The following is a 17,203-nucleotide window of genomic DNA, read 5'->3' as shown; positions in this document are numbered from 1 at the left end:
ATGATCCACTCATATCATATGTGCATGTTTAGGCAGGGAACATAAACTTGAAAGATGATCCACCAAATGTTACCAGGGTTTATCTTTGAGTCATGAGATAATATGTGACCTTTGTAAGCTCCTTTTTTTCCCATCTAGATTTTTACAATGACTATTATTTTTATTATCAAAATTCTTAATGTTATTGAAAAAACCAATATCCTCTTTCAAAGCTTGCTGACCTCCCTCTGCCTCCCCCACCTTCTAGTGGAAATGCGCGTCCCTACTTTAGCAGCACGCAAACTTGCTTGCCCTTGCATTAGGACGCTCAAGACAAGCTCCCTAGCATTCAAGCCAGCTGCTGCACGGTGGTCTCTATCACTGGACTGTGGGTCCCTCCCGGATGGGCACTGGGTCCAGTGCAGCTCTTTAGTCACCCCACCACCCACTCCAAAGGGCCTCGGAAAGAGCAGTCAGCCAGGAAATAAGGGAGGAAGACAGAAATCTACAATAGTAGCCAGAACGCAGAACAGGGCAGACGGTTTTGAGGACTTCAACAGACGTTTGCTTGGGGAAGAGGCTAGTTGCAAAAGACCTGCTGGTGGTGGAGGGGCTGTTAAGCTGGGCCCCGTTTGAGTCCCTCAGTGATAGGAGGGGTGACTCCCGGAGAGGCCTAAGGCAGAGCTGCACCCTGCAAGCCAGACTCTAGCCAAGCTCCCCAAACCCAGGAACGGGCTCCCCCAACACCTGAAGTCAGGGGTCCTGCTCACTTGAGAGAGACACCAGGTCCTCAGAACAATTTTCTGCCCTGTCCAGTCCTTTAAGTCATCCATGGCATATACCAAGTGTGAAATGAATCAGACTGGATCAAGTTGGCTTGAGCTGGATTGGACTGGGTTGTGTTGGGTTGGGTTGAGGTCTGATGGGGATAAGGCATGGGTTGCACTCATTAGGTGACCTAGGCCTCATGTCTCCTTCGTTAGATCTTGCCCAGAAAGGATCTGGAGCTTCTTGCAGGTTCTGTTCTAACCCTAGACTTTTTCTCTCTTGAGTTGGGGTGAAGCAGAGGAAGGTGGTCACTCCGCAAACGCGGCTCCTCTCAACACCTCCGAGCCGTCTCAGCACCCCTGGGCTCTGTGTGGACAGCAGTAGTTCAGGCCCCACAATCTGCTGCTCTGACTTTGAGGCCTTCGGTGCTCACCTGCTCTCCTTACTGCACGTCAGAGTCTTAAACTGAATCCTATTGTAGGATTGCTCCCCTTTCTATAACCCTCAGCTGCCCACCACCACGACAAGACTCCCAGGATCCAATCATATCATGAGACAATTATGTGATAAATCAATCTATACTAAAGAATTTATGACAATGAAGAAGGCAGGGGTGACCAGATTTTAAAACATATTGCAAAGCAACGACCATCGAGACCATGTGGAATTAAAAATATATACATATGCACAAGACAGTGACTAATAGTGTAGAAATTCTAGAAAAAATTTTCTATCATTAAAAGAAAAAATTTTAGGGGCCGGCCCAGTGGCGTAGTGGTTAAGTGTGCACGCTCCGCCCCAGCGACCCGGTGTTCCCAGGTTGGCATCCCAGGTGCGCACCGATGCACCGCTTGTCAAGCCATGCTGTGGCAGCGTCCCATATAAAGTGGAGGAGGATGGGCATGGATGTTAGCCCAGGGCCAATCTTCCTCGGCAAAAAGAGGAGGATTGGCATCAGATGTTAGCTCAGGGCTGATCTTCCTCACAAACAAAAAAAAAGAAAGAAAAATTTTATATGGTAACCAGAAGCAACACAATGATGGAGGAATAGTTCACATTTTAATTAGCATTTTGGGGAATCCTGGGTACTGCTTTGGAAAAGAACTGACTTCAGGTTACACCCTATGTAACCTATGTAATCTACCTAATCTATAGTTCATTTTAAATGGATCAAGCTGTAGACTTTTAAAGAAAACTGGAAAATAAGCTCATCTAGTTAGCTAGCAGGGAAAAGATAAATGTACAACTTCTGACAAAATAGAGGCTATCAGGAATAAGATAAGTGGGGATAAACTTAAAAAATTGTTTATACAATTAGATGGAATGAAAAAAAAGATAAAGAGTAAAGGAACATTAGTGTAAATTCCAGCCTAACTAGTTATTGAATTTACTAAAAGAAAGAAAACTAAAAGCCCCATAATGTACCCTGATCCCTCAGCCATGGTCACCCCACAGCTGGCAGAGCCATGGACGCATCAAGATGACTTACACACCACAGAGGACACGGTAAATTGGCGCATTCTCTCTAGACCACAGGCTGGACCTACCCATTCGTCCCTCTTTTATTCACTGGAAGAGTTTGCCAAGCGCCCACTCTGTGCCAGGCCCTGTGCTAGGTTCTGGGATTCAGAGTTGGAAAAGGCCCAGTCCCTGCCTCTTGGGGCTTCCCTTGTAATAGGGGAGGCAGACGAGTAGTTAATGGTCACGGTCCAGTCTGAGGAGCCCTGTGGCTGACAGACAGCTCATAGACAGTGTTGGCCCAGAGAAAGACACCCAACACGGGTGGCAGAGCAGGAAGGCTTCCCAGAGAGGAATCTTAAAGGATGAATCGGGGGTTTCCAGGTGGACAAGGGGAAAGGCATTCTTTAAGAGGGACAGGCCTGTGCAAACACAGAGGTGGGACATCACACATCTCATTCTGAAACCTGCCAGTGGTTCCGTGTGAGCCCAAGTCAAGAGGGGCTCTGTGTGAGCGGAGACCAGGAGGCAGACAGGGGCCAGACCACAAAGGGCCCTCTGAGGCAAGGAGCCTGACTCCATCCCAGGTACAATGAGAACCCCGCGAGAGCAATTAAACGGGGAGTGGCATGAGTAAATCTGTATCTCAGAAAGATCCATCTAAATATATAATAAGAAGCATCCAAGTAGTTCTGTTCTTTGTTAGGCGAGTCTGTTTGGGGGAATCTAGTCAAAGGAAATAATCCAAAAAGAAAACAAAGGCCATTTGTCTGAAGATTTTCCCAGGAGCACTGTTTATCATAATGACAAAATGGCCAAAGTCTGAGTGGCCAACTCTGGACAAACGAGGCATGACCCCACCCTCAAGGTGCTCCCATAGGAAAGAAAGATAAATAAAAATATTGACAGTGCAAGGGGGACAGGGCTGATGCCTGGAGAGACAGGTGAAGGGCTGTGGGGGGTTAGTGATGAGAAAGTTCAGCTGGACAGACCCAGGGAAGGCACCCTGCAAGAGGTCCCTTTAAGGTACCTTGAAGCTAGTAGGTAGGATTAGGCCTTAAAGAGAAACGGAGGGTGAGAAAGTGTAGTCTAGACAGGGAGATGAGTTCACACCTTGAGCAAAATCCCAAATACACATGGGGAGCTGCGAGTGGTTCAGTGTGCCATCACTCTGTTGTAAAACACAGAGGCACAGGATTTATCACGGGCATTCCCAACTTTAGACAAAACCAGGAAATTCAGCCAGTAATTAAAACACTACAATCCTGTATATTCATACAACCTCTAAAGGTATGTGAGCCACAGCAGCTCATAGATCAGGGCACAGGTAAGGCAGGCGACCAGTGATGTGAAATCCCAGGTGGGACTTGTACCCACTTCTCTCTCACTCAGGAAAGCACAGCAACTGCCAGCGAGGGAGAGGGGGGTGATCAGAGGGAGACCCTGAACCTGCTCTGATTAGTATCCAGAATTTCTCTAAAGAAGGTCTACGAATGGCCAACAAGCACACGAAAAGATGCTCGACGCCACTAGGCAGTAGGGAAATGCAAATCAAAACCACAACGAGACACCACTTCACACCCACTGAGATGGCTGTAATAAAAAATGGAAAATAACTAGTGTTGACAAGGATGTGGAAGAATTGGAACCCTCACACACTGCTGGTGGGAATGTAAAGTGGTGCAGCCACCGTGGAAAATAGTTTGGGAGTTTCCCAAAAACTTAAGCATGGAACTACCATATGACCCAGCAATTCCAGAGTTAGGTATATACCCAAAACAATTGAAAACAAGTACTCAAATCTTCGTACACCAATGTTTATAACAGCACTATTCATGATAGCCAAAAGGAGGAAACTATCCAAATGCCCCCATCAATGAAAGAATGGATAAACAAATTGTGGTATATCCATACAATGGAATATTATTCAGCCATAAAAAGGATGAAGTACTGACACATGCTACAACATGGATGAACTTGGACAACATTATGCTAAGTAAAAGAAGCCAGACACAAAAGGTCACATATTGTATGATTCCATTTATATAAAATATCCAGAATAGGCAAATCTATAGAGACAGAAATCGGTTTAGTGGTTGCCAGGGGCTGGTGGGGTGGGGATGAGGGGAATGGGAGTGACTGCTTAATGGAAATAAGGTTTTCCTTGGAGTGATGAAAATGTTTTGGAACTAGATACAGATGATGGCTGCACAGCATTGTGAATGTACTAAATGCCACTGAATTGTACACATGGAAATGGCTGGTTTTGTGTTACGTCAATTTCACCCCAATAAAAAAATTAAATCAGCATATCCAAATGTCCAACAAATATATGAACAGGTGATCAACTTAACTATCAGGAAAAATTAAAACTACAGTAAGATTCTAATATGTACCCATTAGAAAGGCTGACATTCAGCCCAGTGACAAGACCAAGTGCTGGTGAGGATGCAAAGAAATGGGGTCTGTCCTACCAGACTGGTGGCCGTGTACCTTGGTACAAGCACAGTGGAAGACACGCTGCCATTGTCTGCTCAGCTGGAGGATTTGCATACCCTGTTACCCAGCACTCCACTCCTAGACATAGAGCCAACAGAAATGCGTGCACATGTGCACCAATAGAAATGTACAAGAATGTTCAGAGCCACACTACTGTATTAGCCCAAAATGGAAACAACCCAAATGTTGTTGGAGAAAAATGGATAAATAATGTATGGCATATTAATACAGTGGACTATTATACAGCAATGAAGATGAATTAACTACAGCCACATGCAACAGCACAAATGAATCTCAAAACTTAATATTTAGTGAAAGAAGCCAGACACCAAAGAATACAGTCTGCATTTATAAAGTTCAAAATCAAGTAAAATGGAACGTTAGAATTTGGGGATACATGTTTAGGTAGCAAAGTTATTTTTTAAAAGTAAGGAAGCGATCACTGTAAAAGCCAAGGTGATTACCTCCCAGGGGAGGAAGGGAATAACCATAGCCAAGGTGCACGAGGGAGCTTCTGGGGGGCCATGCTATTTCTTGACCTGGGTTATGTGGATCTTGGTTCTGTGATAAATCATTGCACTGTACTTTTTGCATGCACTTCTCTGAATGGAGGTTATATTTCACAATAAAACAGTTTAAAGAAAAGTAAATAATTTGCACATATCAGCACTGTATTATCAGGAACAAATTACTTGTGACATCATCTTCCTGCCCCTAAAACAACCCCCTTATCATCTAAAATGGCAGGTATTCCAATGACACTGTAACTTTACGAGCTCAGCCCTGACCCATAAGGGGTGGGTGCAGGGGACAAGGGCCCCTTTGACAAAGGTCTCTTTAAACTGGGTGGGCCAGGAAACCCTCAGGAGCTGAGAAGCCTTGGGACCTTGGGCCTCAGTTTCCTCATCTGGAGCACAGGCTCAGTCCCCACCTCCTGGAGTGATTGTGAGGACTGGATGAATGAACTATGAACGTGCTCACACTTCTGCCTGAACACACGAGTGGTTTATAAGTGTCAGCCTTATTAAAGTGCATGCAAAACTTGGTTTGCAGGAGGATACTTCCCATGTCTAGGAAGAGTCTCTTCAGAGTCCCAAAGGGACGCTGAGTGCCCATGAGTCGCACATGGCCCTCCCCGGGCCCTGTTCGCTCCTGAGTTTCCCGGCACTCCCTTTTAACATTAGGGATGGGAACAGGACTTCCTCAGTGTTAGAAACAACAGCCCTGACCTGACATCAAGGGATCCAGCCTACAAACGTGGGAAGAGAGAGAAACACCAAAGTTTCTTTCCCCAGAACCCTCTTTCTTTGGGGGCTGGGGGTTGCAGCAAAGTTCACGGAAGCCCACGGAACTCGAAGTGGCCCTCTGCGGCCGAGTTGGCAGTACCCTATATCACATGCAAAATTGCAACGTTCCGGCACAGCCCACGGCACTGAGAAGCCAGATCTGCGCTCCAGCTGCCCTCTGATCTGAAAGAGACGCCAGGCTGGACGCTGTGGCAGGAAAAGCTGTCATCGCGTTCAGGTCTTGCTCCCAAAGAGACAATGGTGTGGGCTGTCCCGGGCTTCCTCAGGCACACAATGAGGTACCCAAGGCCACCCACTCAACCCCATTTCCTTCAGGGGGACTCCCCCTCTCCCCACACACTTCTACTGAGGCTGTGCACTCAACTCCTAAATCCAGACAGGGTCAGAGGCTACTGTTGGGAGAGTGTGGCTCTCCTGCAAAACCACATGAGAAACGGTTTGAGCAAAGAAGGATCAGAATCTAGAGATCTGGGTTCAAGTCCTGCCTTTTGGACTGGCCACTTCCTAAGCCTCTCTCCCCCGCAGTGTCCTCTTCTGTAAAAATGCCTGCACTGTTTTCCAACACAGCTACCACAAGGATCAAGCCGTAATTTCTATCACTTATTCTGTGCCTAGTATGTGCCAGGGTGTGGAGAGCATACTATTTCTAATCTCTCTTTTAATCTTCACAGTATCCCTAGGAGGTAAGGTGGTCTAATTATCGCCTTTTTTGGATGAGGAAACTGAGGCACAGAGGGTGAGATTCGTTGCTCAAGGTCACTCAACCCAGCCACAATTCAAACCCAGGCAGCCTGACACACCATAACCGAAATCTATTTTAACTCAGACCTACTTTTCATCCAACCGCCTCTGGGTCCTGGTGGGGAAAGTGAGGCACAGGGAACAGAAAGGACCAGATCCCCTGGCTCCCAGCTCTGCCCGTCACCCGCAGCGCCACTGCCCGCGGTGGATGGGACTCCCTAGGTAACTCAGCGCTGAGCTAGGCATGGGGCAATTCAGTCCCGTTATTTCTTGCGCCGCAAAAGCGCCAGGTGTCTGTGCTCGCGGTTACGCTTCCACACCTGTGTACAGAGAGGGCACCAGACCTGCCCCGACGGTGAGCCGGCCGGCACGCACGACCTGAGCGCGGGCGCTGGGGGAGCGGGAGGTAACCGTCCCCGCAGAGCCGCTCGCGCTGTCACTCTGCTTCCGAAGTCCCTCTCTGCCCAAGCTGGAGAGGCCGCGCCTAGCTCAGACATCTCGGGCGCCCGGACGGCGCGCCGCCCGCCCCGGCTGCCCGGGGGCTCCCGGCCGCGGCTCGAACCCCCGCACCGCCCGGGGAAGCCGCGGCAGGACGGCCAGTGCGCGCTGAGCGGCGAGGACTCCCTTTTATGTCCAGGAATGAGGCGCGCACCGCAGCCGCGCCCGCCGCCAAAACCAACTTCCCCGGGGTGCGGAGGCGGCCGGGGCCACCCTCAGGCCGGGTCGCTTACCTGTCGCGGAGCGGGTCCGGGTGACAGCCGGGAGAAGCGCGGAGACGGAAAGCAGCAGCAGCGGCCGCCAGCACTGCCCGTTCCTCCTGCAAGAAGCGGCCAAGGGAGAGAAGGTGAGGCGGGCGGGAGGGGCGCGGGGCCGGGGCGCGGGGAGCGCGTCCTACCTTGGCGCCATCTCGCGGGTCTGCCGGGTCCCCGAAGGCGCCGAGCTCGCGGAGGGCGAAGGGGCGCTGCGCGCGGGCCGCCGCTCGCCCTTCCTGCAGGGAACAAAGGCGGGGCTGGGCAGCGGCGGGCCGGCTCCGGCTCCCGGCCCGCGCCCTGACTCACCCGCGCTCTGAAATCCGACTCCGCCGCGCCCTGCTCTTCCCCGCGCGCCCCACCTCGGGCAGCGGCGCGCACTCCCGCCGGGGCTCCTGGCCGCGCCGACGGCCTCCCCACGCCCCTTTCCCCTTCGACGGACGCGCGCTCCCCGGCCGCCGCTGCCACCCCGGGCGGCCTTATGTAACCTGCGAGAAAAGTCCCGGGCCCGCGCTCGTCTGGGTCAGCCAGGCACGGCTCCCTCCCGCCCTCACGTCTGCCCCTGTCGGGGCTGCCCCGCGGACGAAGCACTCTCCTTTCAGCGGCCCGTGAAATCCTCTCAACAGCCCAGGAGGCTGGAATCGGGGATTTCCCTACATGACGGACAATGAAACTGAGGCTCAGAGAGATGGAGCCAATGTCTCAACGTCACACAGCTGCACTGAGCGCCTGACTGCTGCGCCCTGCCCTGCAGACCTGACACGCGAACCCCCTGAGTGGACCCCCTTGGGGCTATAGTGATGGTACATATAAATAAATGCAGCAAAGATAATCATAATAAAATTTTTAAATATACCTAATATTCCGAGGTTTTCCTCTCTATACCTTGCTTGCACCCCACCCCCACCCCCACCCCCACCACTGGAATGTAAGCAACAGGAGGGCAAGAGTTTACGTTAGTTTTGTTTTCTGCCTAAAACAGTGCCTGGTAGTAGGATTTGGCGATAGCATTGGATGAATGAAGGAGCACGGTCTTAGGTGAGACACCAGTCTAGGTGCTGTGATGATGCGGGAGAGATGAACCAGTCCCAGCCTCCAAAAGCCGCCTGTGGTGTGTGTGTATGTGTGTGTGTGTGGGGGGGGTCACAGGGCAGACTGTCCCACCTGTACAGAGCTTAGCACAGGGCCTGGCACTGGCTAAACCCTCAAATGGTGGCTTTTTATTATGACGATGGTGACCACCAAGCTCAGTAGTGTAGGACCTTTGGGTGAGAGAAGGCATCACTGAGGTCCGCTGAGACCTGGACAGTTCTGAAGCCAGGCAAGCCCCAGGGGCCTCTCTTCTGATGCACCAAGTAGCCACCGTGGGCTTTGGCTCTGGTTGATTCCTGGTTTTCATTTCCAGAGGGCAAGTTACCACCTGCCAAATGAAAAGGTAATTTCAGTGAGCCCCGCAGAAATGGGATGGGGATGGACATGGTAACTAACATTTATTGAGTGCTGCTTATGTCCCAGGCCCTGTGCTAAATGCTTTTCCTGTGTCATCTCCTTTAGTCCCCACAACAGCCCTGGAAAGGTGGTACTGCAGTGATCCTCATTTCACAGGTGCCAAAGCCGAGGTTTAAAATGTGCCCAAGCTAGTGTATGACAGGTGCCAACACCCGTGCTCTTCACCACTCAGTCGTATTAGCTGTCTGTGAACAGGAGGATTAGACCCACTCCTCACCCTCAAGAGAAAAATTGCACTGGAGACACAGAGCACTCAGGCATGAAAGGGTTCCCACCAGCCCTGGCAGGGAAGTCTCCGCAGGGAGCTCTGGCCCAGGGGTCAGGACCCTGGGTTGCAGTCCAGTTCTGGCCCTGGCTGCAGAGTGAAGTTGGACAAATCCTGCCCTTGTCTGACTTTTTATTTCTTCATCTGTATAATGGATATAATGATCCTGATGTGGGCGGGTGACTGTGGGTCTTGATGAGATAACTTGCATGCCACAGTGCTCTGTCTACTGTAAAGTGCTGTACAGATGTGAGGGGTCAGGTCTGGGATTAATCTAAACAGTCTTCAGAAAAGGAAGAAATTGGCATGACCTGGAGAAGGCAGGAGAGGCTTCCATATGGGAGTGAAGTTTACCCAGGCTCTGGGGTCTGTGGAGGTTTGGGGGCAAACAGGAGGGAGGAAAATGCAATACTCAGAGGGTCACACACCCAAGTAAATGGATAAGTAAATGGATAAGAACTACCTGGGTTGGAGAGGGAACCAGCAGGCAGGGCAGTGCTGGCGTGCTAAGACCTTCAATGGCAGGCTGATTGATGGGTGTGCACGTGGCCTTGAAGGCCATGGAAATCACTGGTGTTTCCCGAGTATTTTGGAATTCCAGAACATTTACTATTGGATGGAGCCCTAAGAAACCTAATCCAGCCTTCTCCTCCTATCCCTGTTTTGTTGATTGAGAAACTGAAGCCCAGAGAGGACATGCAATTTACCAAGTCACCTATCCAGTAAGTGACAGATTGACAAGTCCCAGAGCCAGGGCAGAGATACCATAGAGAAGGAAGGAATGGGCAAAGTCTTCGAATGTTGCAGAGTTCATACAGGTTCAGGAGATCCTTAAAGGTGGTGAATTCCCTGTCACTGGAGAGACAGACCCCTTAACAAACAAGAGGTGGCAGAGAAGGTAGGAATTACGAGCCTGGGCTCTGGGTGAATCTTGGCTCTGTTATTTATGAGCTATATGAAATGTGGGCAGATCTGTAAAGTGGAGATGACAGAGGTTCCTTTCTCCTAGGTTGCTGGGAGGATTCAAGGTGTTGCTGAGATAGAAGCATTGATCAGAGTCTCTGGTGCAAGACAATGCTCAATGGATGTTAGCCTCTATTATTGGTGGTGGTGATATGCTGGCAAGAGACCGATGAGAGAGGCAAGACGCTGGCCCCAGCTCTCAAGGGGTTGAGGCACCAGCAGCCAAGGCAGCTGTAGAGCTGAGATGGCCCCACATGAAACCAACACACAAGACAAAGTACATTCTAACAAAATTGTCCTTCTTTCTTATTCTGTTCGTGTTCTCTGTGAGTATGAATTCTCTCCCACTTGCAGCTATTCTGTGCTGGACATGCCCTATTTTATTATGAATTATGAATTATGAATCATAGGAAATTTGCTATCTTAGTTCTATATGTCTCTATTGCTTATACAGTACCCCATCAACTGGGAATATAGTTGACTTTCTTACAACTGTATTTCTATATTGCTTAGAAAGTGCCACACCAACTACAATTATATAATAATCCTATGGTTCTGTTTGATAGTTAAAGCCAGAGGTTGTGAACTGGTGGCCATGGTCTCAATTTGGCCCACAGATATGTTGTATTTGGCCTGCCTGGTGTCAACCTCCAAATTAAATTAGTTAGCATTATTTGATAATTAGGTAATTTTATATTAAAATCCAGATTTCTGGCTTCTTTTTAAAGTTTTGGAAAACCTGGCAACATGGAGCTTACATTCCCTGTGCCAACGGTTGATCGGCATTGAAAAGGGGCTGCTGCCTTCAGTTAAGGCAATGATCTCTAGTTTGCCATGGTCCCCAGCACTCCCTATTGTTCTCCAACACCAAGGCTCAGAATCATTTGCCATTTATCATCACACAGCATTCTGTCTTTTCTTATAAAAAAAGAGAAAAGTGGAATAGATTGAGTGTTCACGTATCTATTAAAAATAGGTAAAAAATAAGATATGTAGATAAAGTGGGGAGCCATGTTTCAAGAAAGACGTGGAAGAATGTATTTCTAAATGTTTACTATACACATAAAGTATATCTACATTGAAAAAAATGACAACTAAGATGCTGTTGTGAAACAGACCTGGTCCCCCTCAGTTATGTATGTTACCTGAAGGATGAAGGAATAGCTGCATTTTGATTGATGGGCTTGACTGTGATCCAATTTATCAGTCCAAGATACCATATGCATAAGGCAGCAGGTTCCTTTACTACTCTGGCAGGGAAGTCCTGTGTGCACACTTCATAGTTTGTTGGTTCTGTGTAAGTATCTGATAACATCCAATTCACTGGATCTAAAGATGAAAGTCCCCAAAGCACATTTGTCCCCTACAAATGACTGGAAATAGATGCCCATTAATATGGCTAATTTTGTGCCTATTTCACCTGGGAAGCCAGACCATGTTCATAGGCAATAGGGCTCTCATTTCAGAGTTGGGTCTGGAGGTGGGAGCTGTGAGCCCAGACTGATGGTGGACAGGGAGTGTGTCCAGCCTGGGAGCTGAAGGGGGACCAAACGGTTCCAGCTGCGGGTGTGGGAGGATTGGGGGCAGGATGCCAAGCAAGGCATTTCACCTCCTGCCAGACTGTGTTTTGAGGGTTTAAGCGATTTCCTTCCATTCAACGTGAAGTTGTAGAAATAGCCAAGAGGAAGCTTCATGTCATACCCAAGCTGGTCTAAATTGTTTACCACGGGTTCTGTACAATCTGAGAGGTCAGGACGTGTAGAGACACGGGCATCTGATCTCCCACCTCTTCCAGGACTCAGCTAAATCAATGGGCTGTTCCCAAGTGTCCCAGAAAATTCAGTCTCTGAAAGCATTCTTCGGACTGCCTCAAGCAGCTGGAAGGGGCCCTAAAATCAGTAAGATGCATCCCAAATTTTGTTTTGGGAAGAAGTTACCAAACACATAGTACACATCTTTCTGAACCTGCTTCTTCAGGACGCGGGGATAACACCTCCCTTGTGAGGCTGGGGTGAGAAAGTCCACAAGAGGCACTCGTCTGGTTTCATGAGCAGAAAAAGCAGAATAGACTTCACTTGCTGACTAGGAAAGAAATTACTTGAATAACCAGAGAAGAGGGCTGTCTTTTGGGTAATCAAGATAAATCAATGACAGTTTAAACCCCCAACTGCCTTTATGGAGGACCCTTTTGTTCTGATGGGCACCTTGATGTGTTTGGATGGGTGAAGGGGAGCATGGGCTGAGAAGAGCCCATTTGTTCTGCATAAGAGAGAAGGATGAATTGGAAAATCTGACAGTCCTAGTGGGAAGAGGACGAGAAAAAAAGGAGGGGAAGTGTGTCAGACACTTCTTGGGTGCCCCGTCCGCACCCCCTCTGCTTTTATCATCTGTGTGCACTGTGGGTGTGGTCCGCCAACCCCCAGCACCAGCTTCCCTTCCCCGAGTGCTGTCTCTGCTCCTGGAGCCTGCTCTGCCCACAGCACAGCAGACTGGAGGTGCTGGAGAATTAACACTGACCCGCCCCCCACAGCTCTCAACCAATGATTGATGGGAGCTGGTCCCCCAGTTGGTGGGAACCCCTGGGCACCCAGAGTCCCGTGTGCCCCTCCCAGCCCCTTGCCCCATGGCCACATTGAGCACCTCTCACTTCCTGCCCAGGGCCTTCCTGTGAGGCTGAGGTCTGACACACTGCATGATCCACTCGGCGTGAGCAACCTGGAAATGCAGTGGAAACAACACCCTGTGAAGCAGTTTTAGCCAATGGAAGCCAGCAGATACATTTTTCTCCCTTCCTTACCCGGATGCAGTGTCCTGAGAAAATCATTTATAAGGCATCTCAGAAGATGGTCTCACAAGACTGAGTAATCAGTCATTTAATGCCTCTTCTCGGCTCTTCCTCCTTCCCTGCCTCACTCTCCTCCTCTTTACTTCTGCTCCCTAGCATTTTACTCCTTAATACCAAAGAGACACCGAGGACTGAGTAACCCAGGATGAGACAGTGGTGGAGTGGGCTCTCACTCTCTCACACTCTTGTATCTTAACAGGGTAGGTATCTAGGGTGGTTGTCACTTTCATCTTACCAGGTCCAGTTAGCGTGATGTCACCAATATATGGGACCAGCATTATGATCTGTAACATGTCAGGATGACAAGGTCCCCATGGACTATATTATAACAGAGAACAGGAGAGTTAACATAGCCCTGGGGCAAAACCATGAATATGTACTACTCTCCTCGCCATATGAAAGCAAGTTGCTTTTGATTTTCCCCACTGATAGAAACTGTGACTGCATTTTCCAGATCATGTTGCATCCCAAGGTCAAAGAATACTAGACATATTCTAGTAAAGATACCGTATCTAGCATGGCAGCTGCAGTTGAGGCTACCATCTGGCCAAGGTTATGGCAATCCACTATTATCTACCACAATCCATTTGACTTTTGCAAGGGCCATACAAGTGAATTAGTGGAGCTATAACAGGACCCACCACCCCTGCACCATTTAAACCTTAATAGTGGCTCTAGTCTCTGCAATACTTCCTGGGAGGTGGTATGGCTTCTGATTTACTCTTGGAGATGGAGAAAGGGAGGTAGTTTCAAAGACTTCCACTTGACCTTTCCTCCCAGACTCCACAGCCAAGCAGCTAATATAAAGGTTCTGCTAGAAGCTAAGTCTCTGAGTTTGAGCAAAGGCCTAAATAGATCTAGAAGGCACAAATAAATTATGTGAACAGGTAGCCCAGACTCCCATGTCACCCACCACTTCGCACCAACACCCCTTCTTCAGCTCACACTTCTGGCTTTGTGGGTGGTTTCCTAAAACCAGCAAACAGAGAAGGAAAGAACTAAGGCTGCTTCACAGATGAGTCAGCGTGATATGCTGGTGCTAGTTGAAAATGGACTGTTGTTACACTGCAGCCACTTCAAGAATGGCCCTAACGAGCAATCATGAAGAGAATTCCTTCCAGTGGGTAGAATTATGAGCAGTAGACTTGGTCAACCACTTTGATGGAGGGAGAAGTGATCTGAGTCACAGATACATGTAGATGCCTAAGCAGTGGGCAAATATCTTGGATGTTGGCCAGGGGCCTAAAAGAGAAGACTGGATGACTGGGGGCAAGGAGATGTAGGGAAGTGTTATGTGTATCGACTTAGGGGAACGGGCACAAAATGTGCTGGTCTTTATATCTCACAGTGCTCACCAGAGAGCAACCACCGCAGAGGAGACATTCAACAACCAGGCGACAGAATAACTCATCCTGTGCATGTCAGCTGGCCTGTTTCCCTGGCTACCCCAGGGCTGACATGGTGGAGCCTTAAACAGAGTGACAATGATGGCAGAGTAAATGCTATCAAAGGCCAAACAGCATGGCCTATCCCTTTAAGGTAGGTCTAGCTACTGACATTGTGGCATGCCCAACCTGCCAGCTGCAGAGACTGACACCCCTCAATATGGCACCATTCCTCAAGGAGACCAGCCAGCCATGTGGTGACAAGACCCCATCCTGAGCAATGCTTCCTCAGCAGCATTGATACCTATTTGGATATAGGTTTGTCTTCCCTGACCAAGTGCCTTTGCCAGCACCACCATCCAAAGACTTGTAGAATGCTCGATTTATCAATATGATGTCCCATGCAACATTGTCTCAGATGAAAGGACCCATTTTACGGCAAAAGAGGTGTGATGATGGGTGAATGACCAAGGAACCCACAGGTTTTAGCATGTGCCACATCACCCAGAAGCAGCTAACTTAATACAGTGGCGGAAGGGCCTGTTAGAGGCACAGCTAGGGCACCAGCTTAGGGACAACACGGTGTAGGGTTGTGGCACTTTCCTGCAGAATGTGGAACCCTTGGTCAATACATGGTGCTGTGTCCCCATTAGCTAGAGCACTTGGGTCTGGGAGCCAAGGGATAGTAGTAGGATTGAGCCCTTTCACCCTCTCTCCCAGTGATCCACTGAAAACCTAGGCTCTTCTGGGGTAGAGGCGCTGCTTTCCAGGAGAAGAATTCTTCCAGGGGATACAGAAAGGCCATTGAACGTGAAGTTGAGACTACCACCTGGTCACTTTGAGCTGCTCATGCCAGTGAGCCAGCAGACAAAGAAAAGAGTGGCTGTATTAGTGAGGATAAGGAACCTGATTACCATGAGAAGTGTAACAGCAACTACCTTATGGGGGTAGAGAGGAGCTCAGGTAATTTCTTGGGGTTTCTTCGTGCCTCCATATTCCATAATGATGGTGAATGGGCAAATGAAGCAATCAAAGCAACTAAGCGATTAGACCCTTAAAGGATAAAGGTCCAGGTCACCTCACTAGGTGGGCAACTCAGACCTTCCAAAGTGTGGGCCAAAAATAAAAGAAATCTGGAATGGGCGATGGAGGAGGGAAATGGGACGGGCTGCCACCAGGAGACTGTAGCATGTTTCACTAACTCTCTTGCCTAAAATCTTTTTGGAGATTTCAGTTGGCTATAATCTTGAAAGGGACTCTCTGACTGATTGGACTTGTACCTCTCCTCTTATAAAATAGGTGAGAACATCTTGTTCTCACAGACTTGAAGGCCCAATATCATAGTATAGGAGCTGGATCTATTGGGAGATTACGAGCAAACCTCAGTGGTATAAGCGGTGGACCACTTCAAATCCTCTCCACATTACCTGCCTCCAGGTGGCCATTTGTTCCAGCCACAACCATTGCTGCAGAGATCAGCTCAGTGTGGACTCCAACCAACCATGGGCACAGCCTGTCATGCGTTATCTTACAGCCACACTGTGTACCTCTCTCCTCCATTGGACTTCTCCATTCATCTTGAGGCACGAGATGCTGCAGGATTCATTTAGTGCTCGCACATAAGCAATTTGGAAATGCAAAGGAAATAATATGTGGCAAACTTTTGAACAATGAGAGATGCAAATCAGTGAATAGATATTTCTTCTTTCCTCTCCCAGATGAACCACTCTGAAAAGCAGCTTCTCAAAAGAAAATCCCACAAGAACGAGAAATTGTTTACGTGTGATACCTCTTGTTTGCTCTTCCTCCTTCCCTGCCTCATTCCCCTTCCCTCACTCCTAGGACTGTGCTCCCTAAGAAAGTGGCAGAGAAGCCTTTGCCTCAGGCTCTGCTCTCTGAAACCCGGGTTAAGGCAGAGAAGTGCAACATTACAGGCACCATCGAGATAGAGGGCGGAAGCTCTGTGTGACGAAGCAGCCAGGGAAACATTTCCAGCGTGGGCGTGGCCCCAGAATATTTAAGAAATCATAAATCTAATGGTCTGTTTGGAGTTGTTTTCATTCCAGCAATGGAAATCCTGCCTGCAAGTCCCTATCCCCCAGGAAAACAACAACAGAAGCCTTCAATCAACTTTACCAAACATACAAATGCTTTGTGAAAATGTTGTTTTGTGGCTGAAAGATGAATTCCATATCTTGGTCAACAGAACAGAACAAAGGCTGCACACACGCGATGCTGTGACAAGCTATAATTGGAGCTAGGTAGAAACAAGAGCTCAGCATCAGAGGTAAGCATGAGAACTTTAGCTTTCTGAGAGTTTACTTAGATATTGAGGGTAACTCTGGGCTTCCAAAAGTCACAGAATGGGGGAAGCAAAGGTCATTTCCAAGGGACAGAGAGGACCCCATTCAGCATCTGACATATGAGCAGTATAGAGTATCCAAAATCAGACTATATAGGTTTAAATTCATGGACTGTCCCTTACTGGCTGTGTGACCTTAGGAAAGTTATTTAACCTCTCTGTGCCTCAAGTGTCATGAATTGAAAAACAGTTATAATAATCCAGAGCTGTTGAATGCATCAAATTAAATGACTCTGGCACATAACACTCACTAAGCAGTTTTCTATTTTGTTATTATGTAGTCCTTTTGTCTGTCCAATATAAATAAAAGCCCCAAACTTATAGTCATAGAATATCAGATCTAGAAGTGTGCTCAGAGATCTATAAGCCAGCC

General features: G+C 48.5%; 1 protein-coding gene across 2 annotated transcripts in view; it reads right to left on the bottom strand.

Moving 5' to 3' along the window:
* COL15A1 (collagen type XV alpha 1 chain) overlaps positions 1 to 7,907 on the bottom strand; it is a 109,314-nt gene extending 101,407 nt beyond the window's left edge. For both annotated transcript variants that reach the window (XM_058523629.1, XM_058523630.1), the window contains exons 1-2: positions 7,648 to 7,907; positions 7,484 to 7,569 (exon numbers count right to left, since the gene is read on the bottom strand). In XM_058523629.1, the coding sequence (XP_058379612.1) occupies positions 7,484 to 7,569; positions 7,648 to 7,658 (97 nt within the window). In that variant the 5' untranslated portion in view covers positions 7,659 to 7,907. The remainder of the gene's footprint in view (positions 1 to 7,483; positions 7,570 to 7,647) is intronic.
* Between the last annotated feature and the right edge of the window lie 9,296 nt (positions 7,908 to 17,203).

The sequence above is a fragment of the Diceros bicornis genome, chromosome 28 (assembly GCF_020826845.1).
Source record: "Diceros bicornis minor isolate mBicDic1 chromosome 28, mDicBic1.mat.cur, whole genome shotgun sequence".
Classification (NCBI taxonomy): domain Eukaryota; kingdom Metazoa; phylum Chordata; class Mammalia; order Perissodactyla; family Rhinocerotidae; genus Diceros; species Diceros bicornis.
Note: the sequence above shows the minus strand (reverse complement) of the source record. Positions and strands in the feature narration are given on the sequence as shown.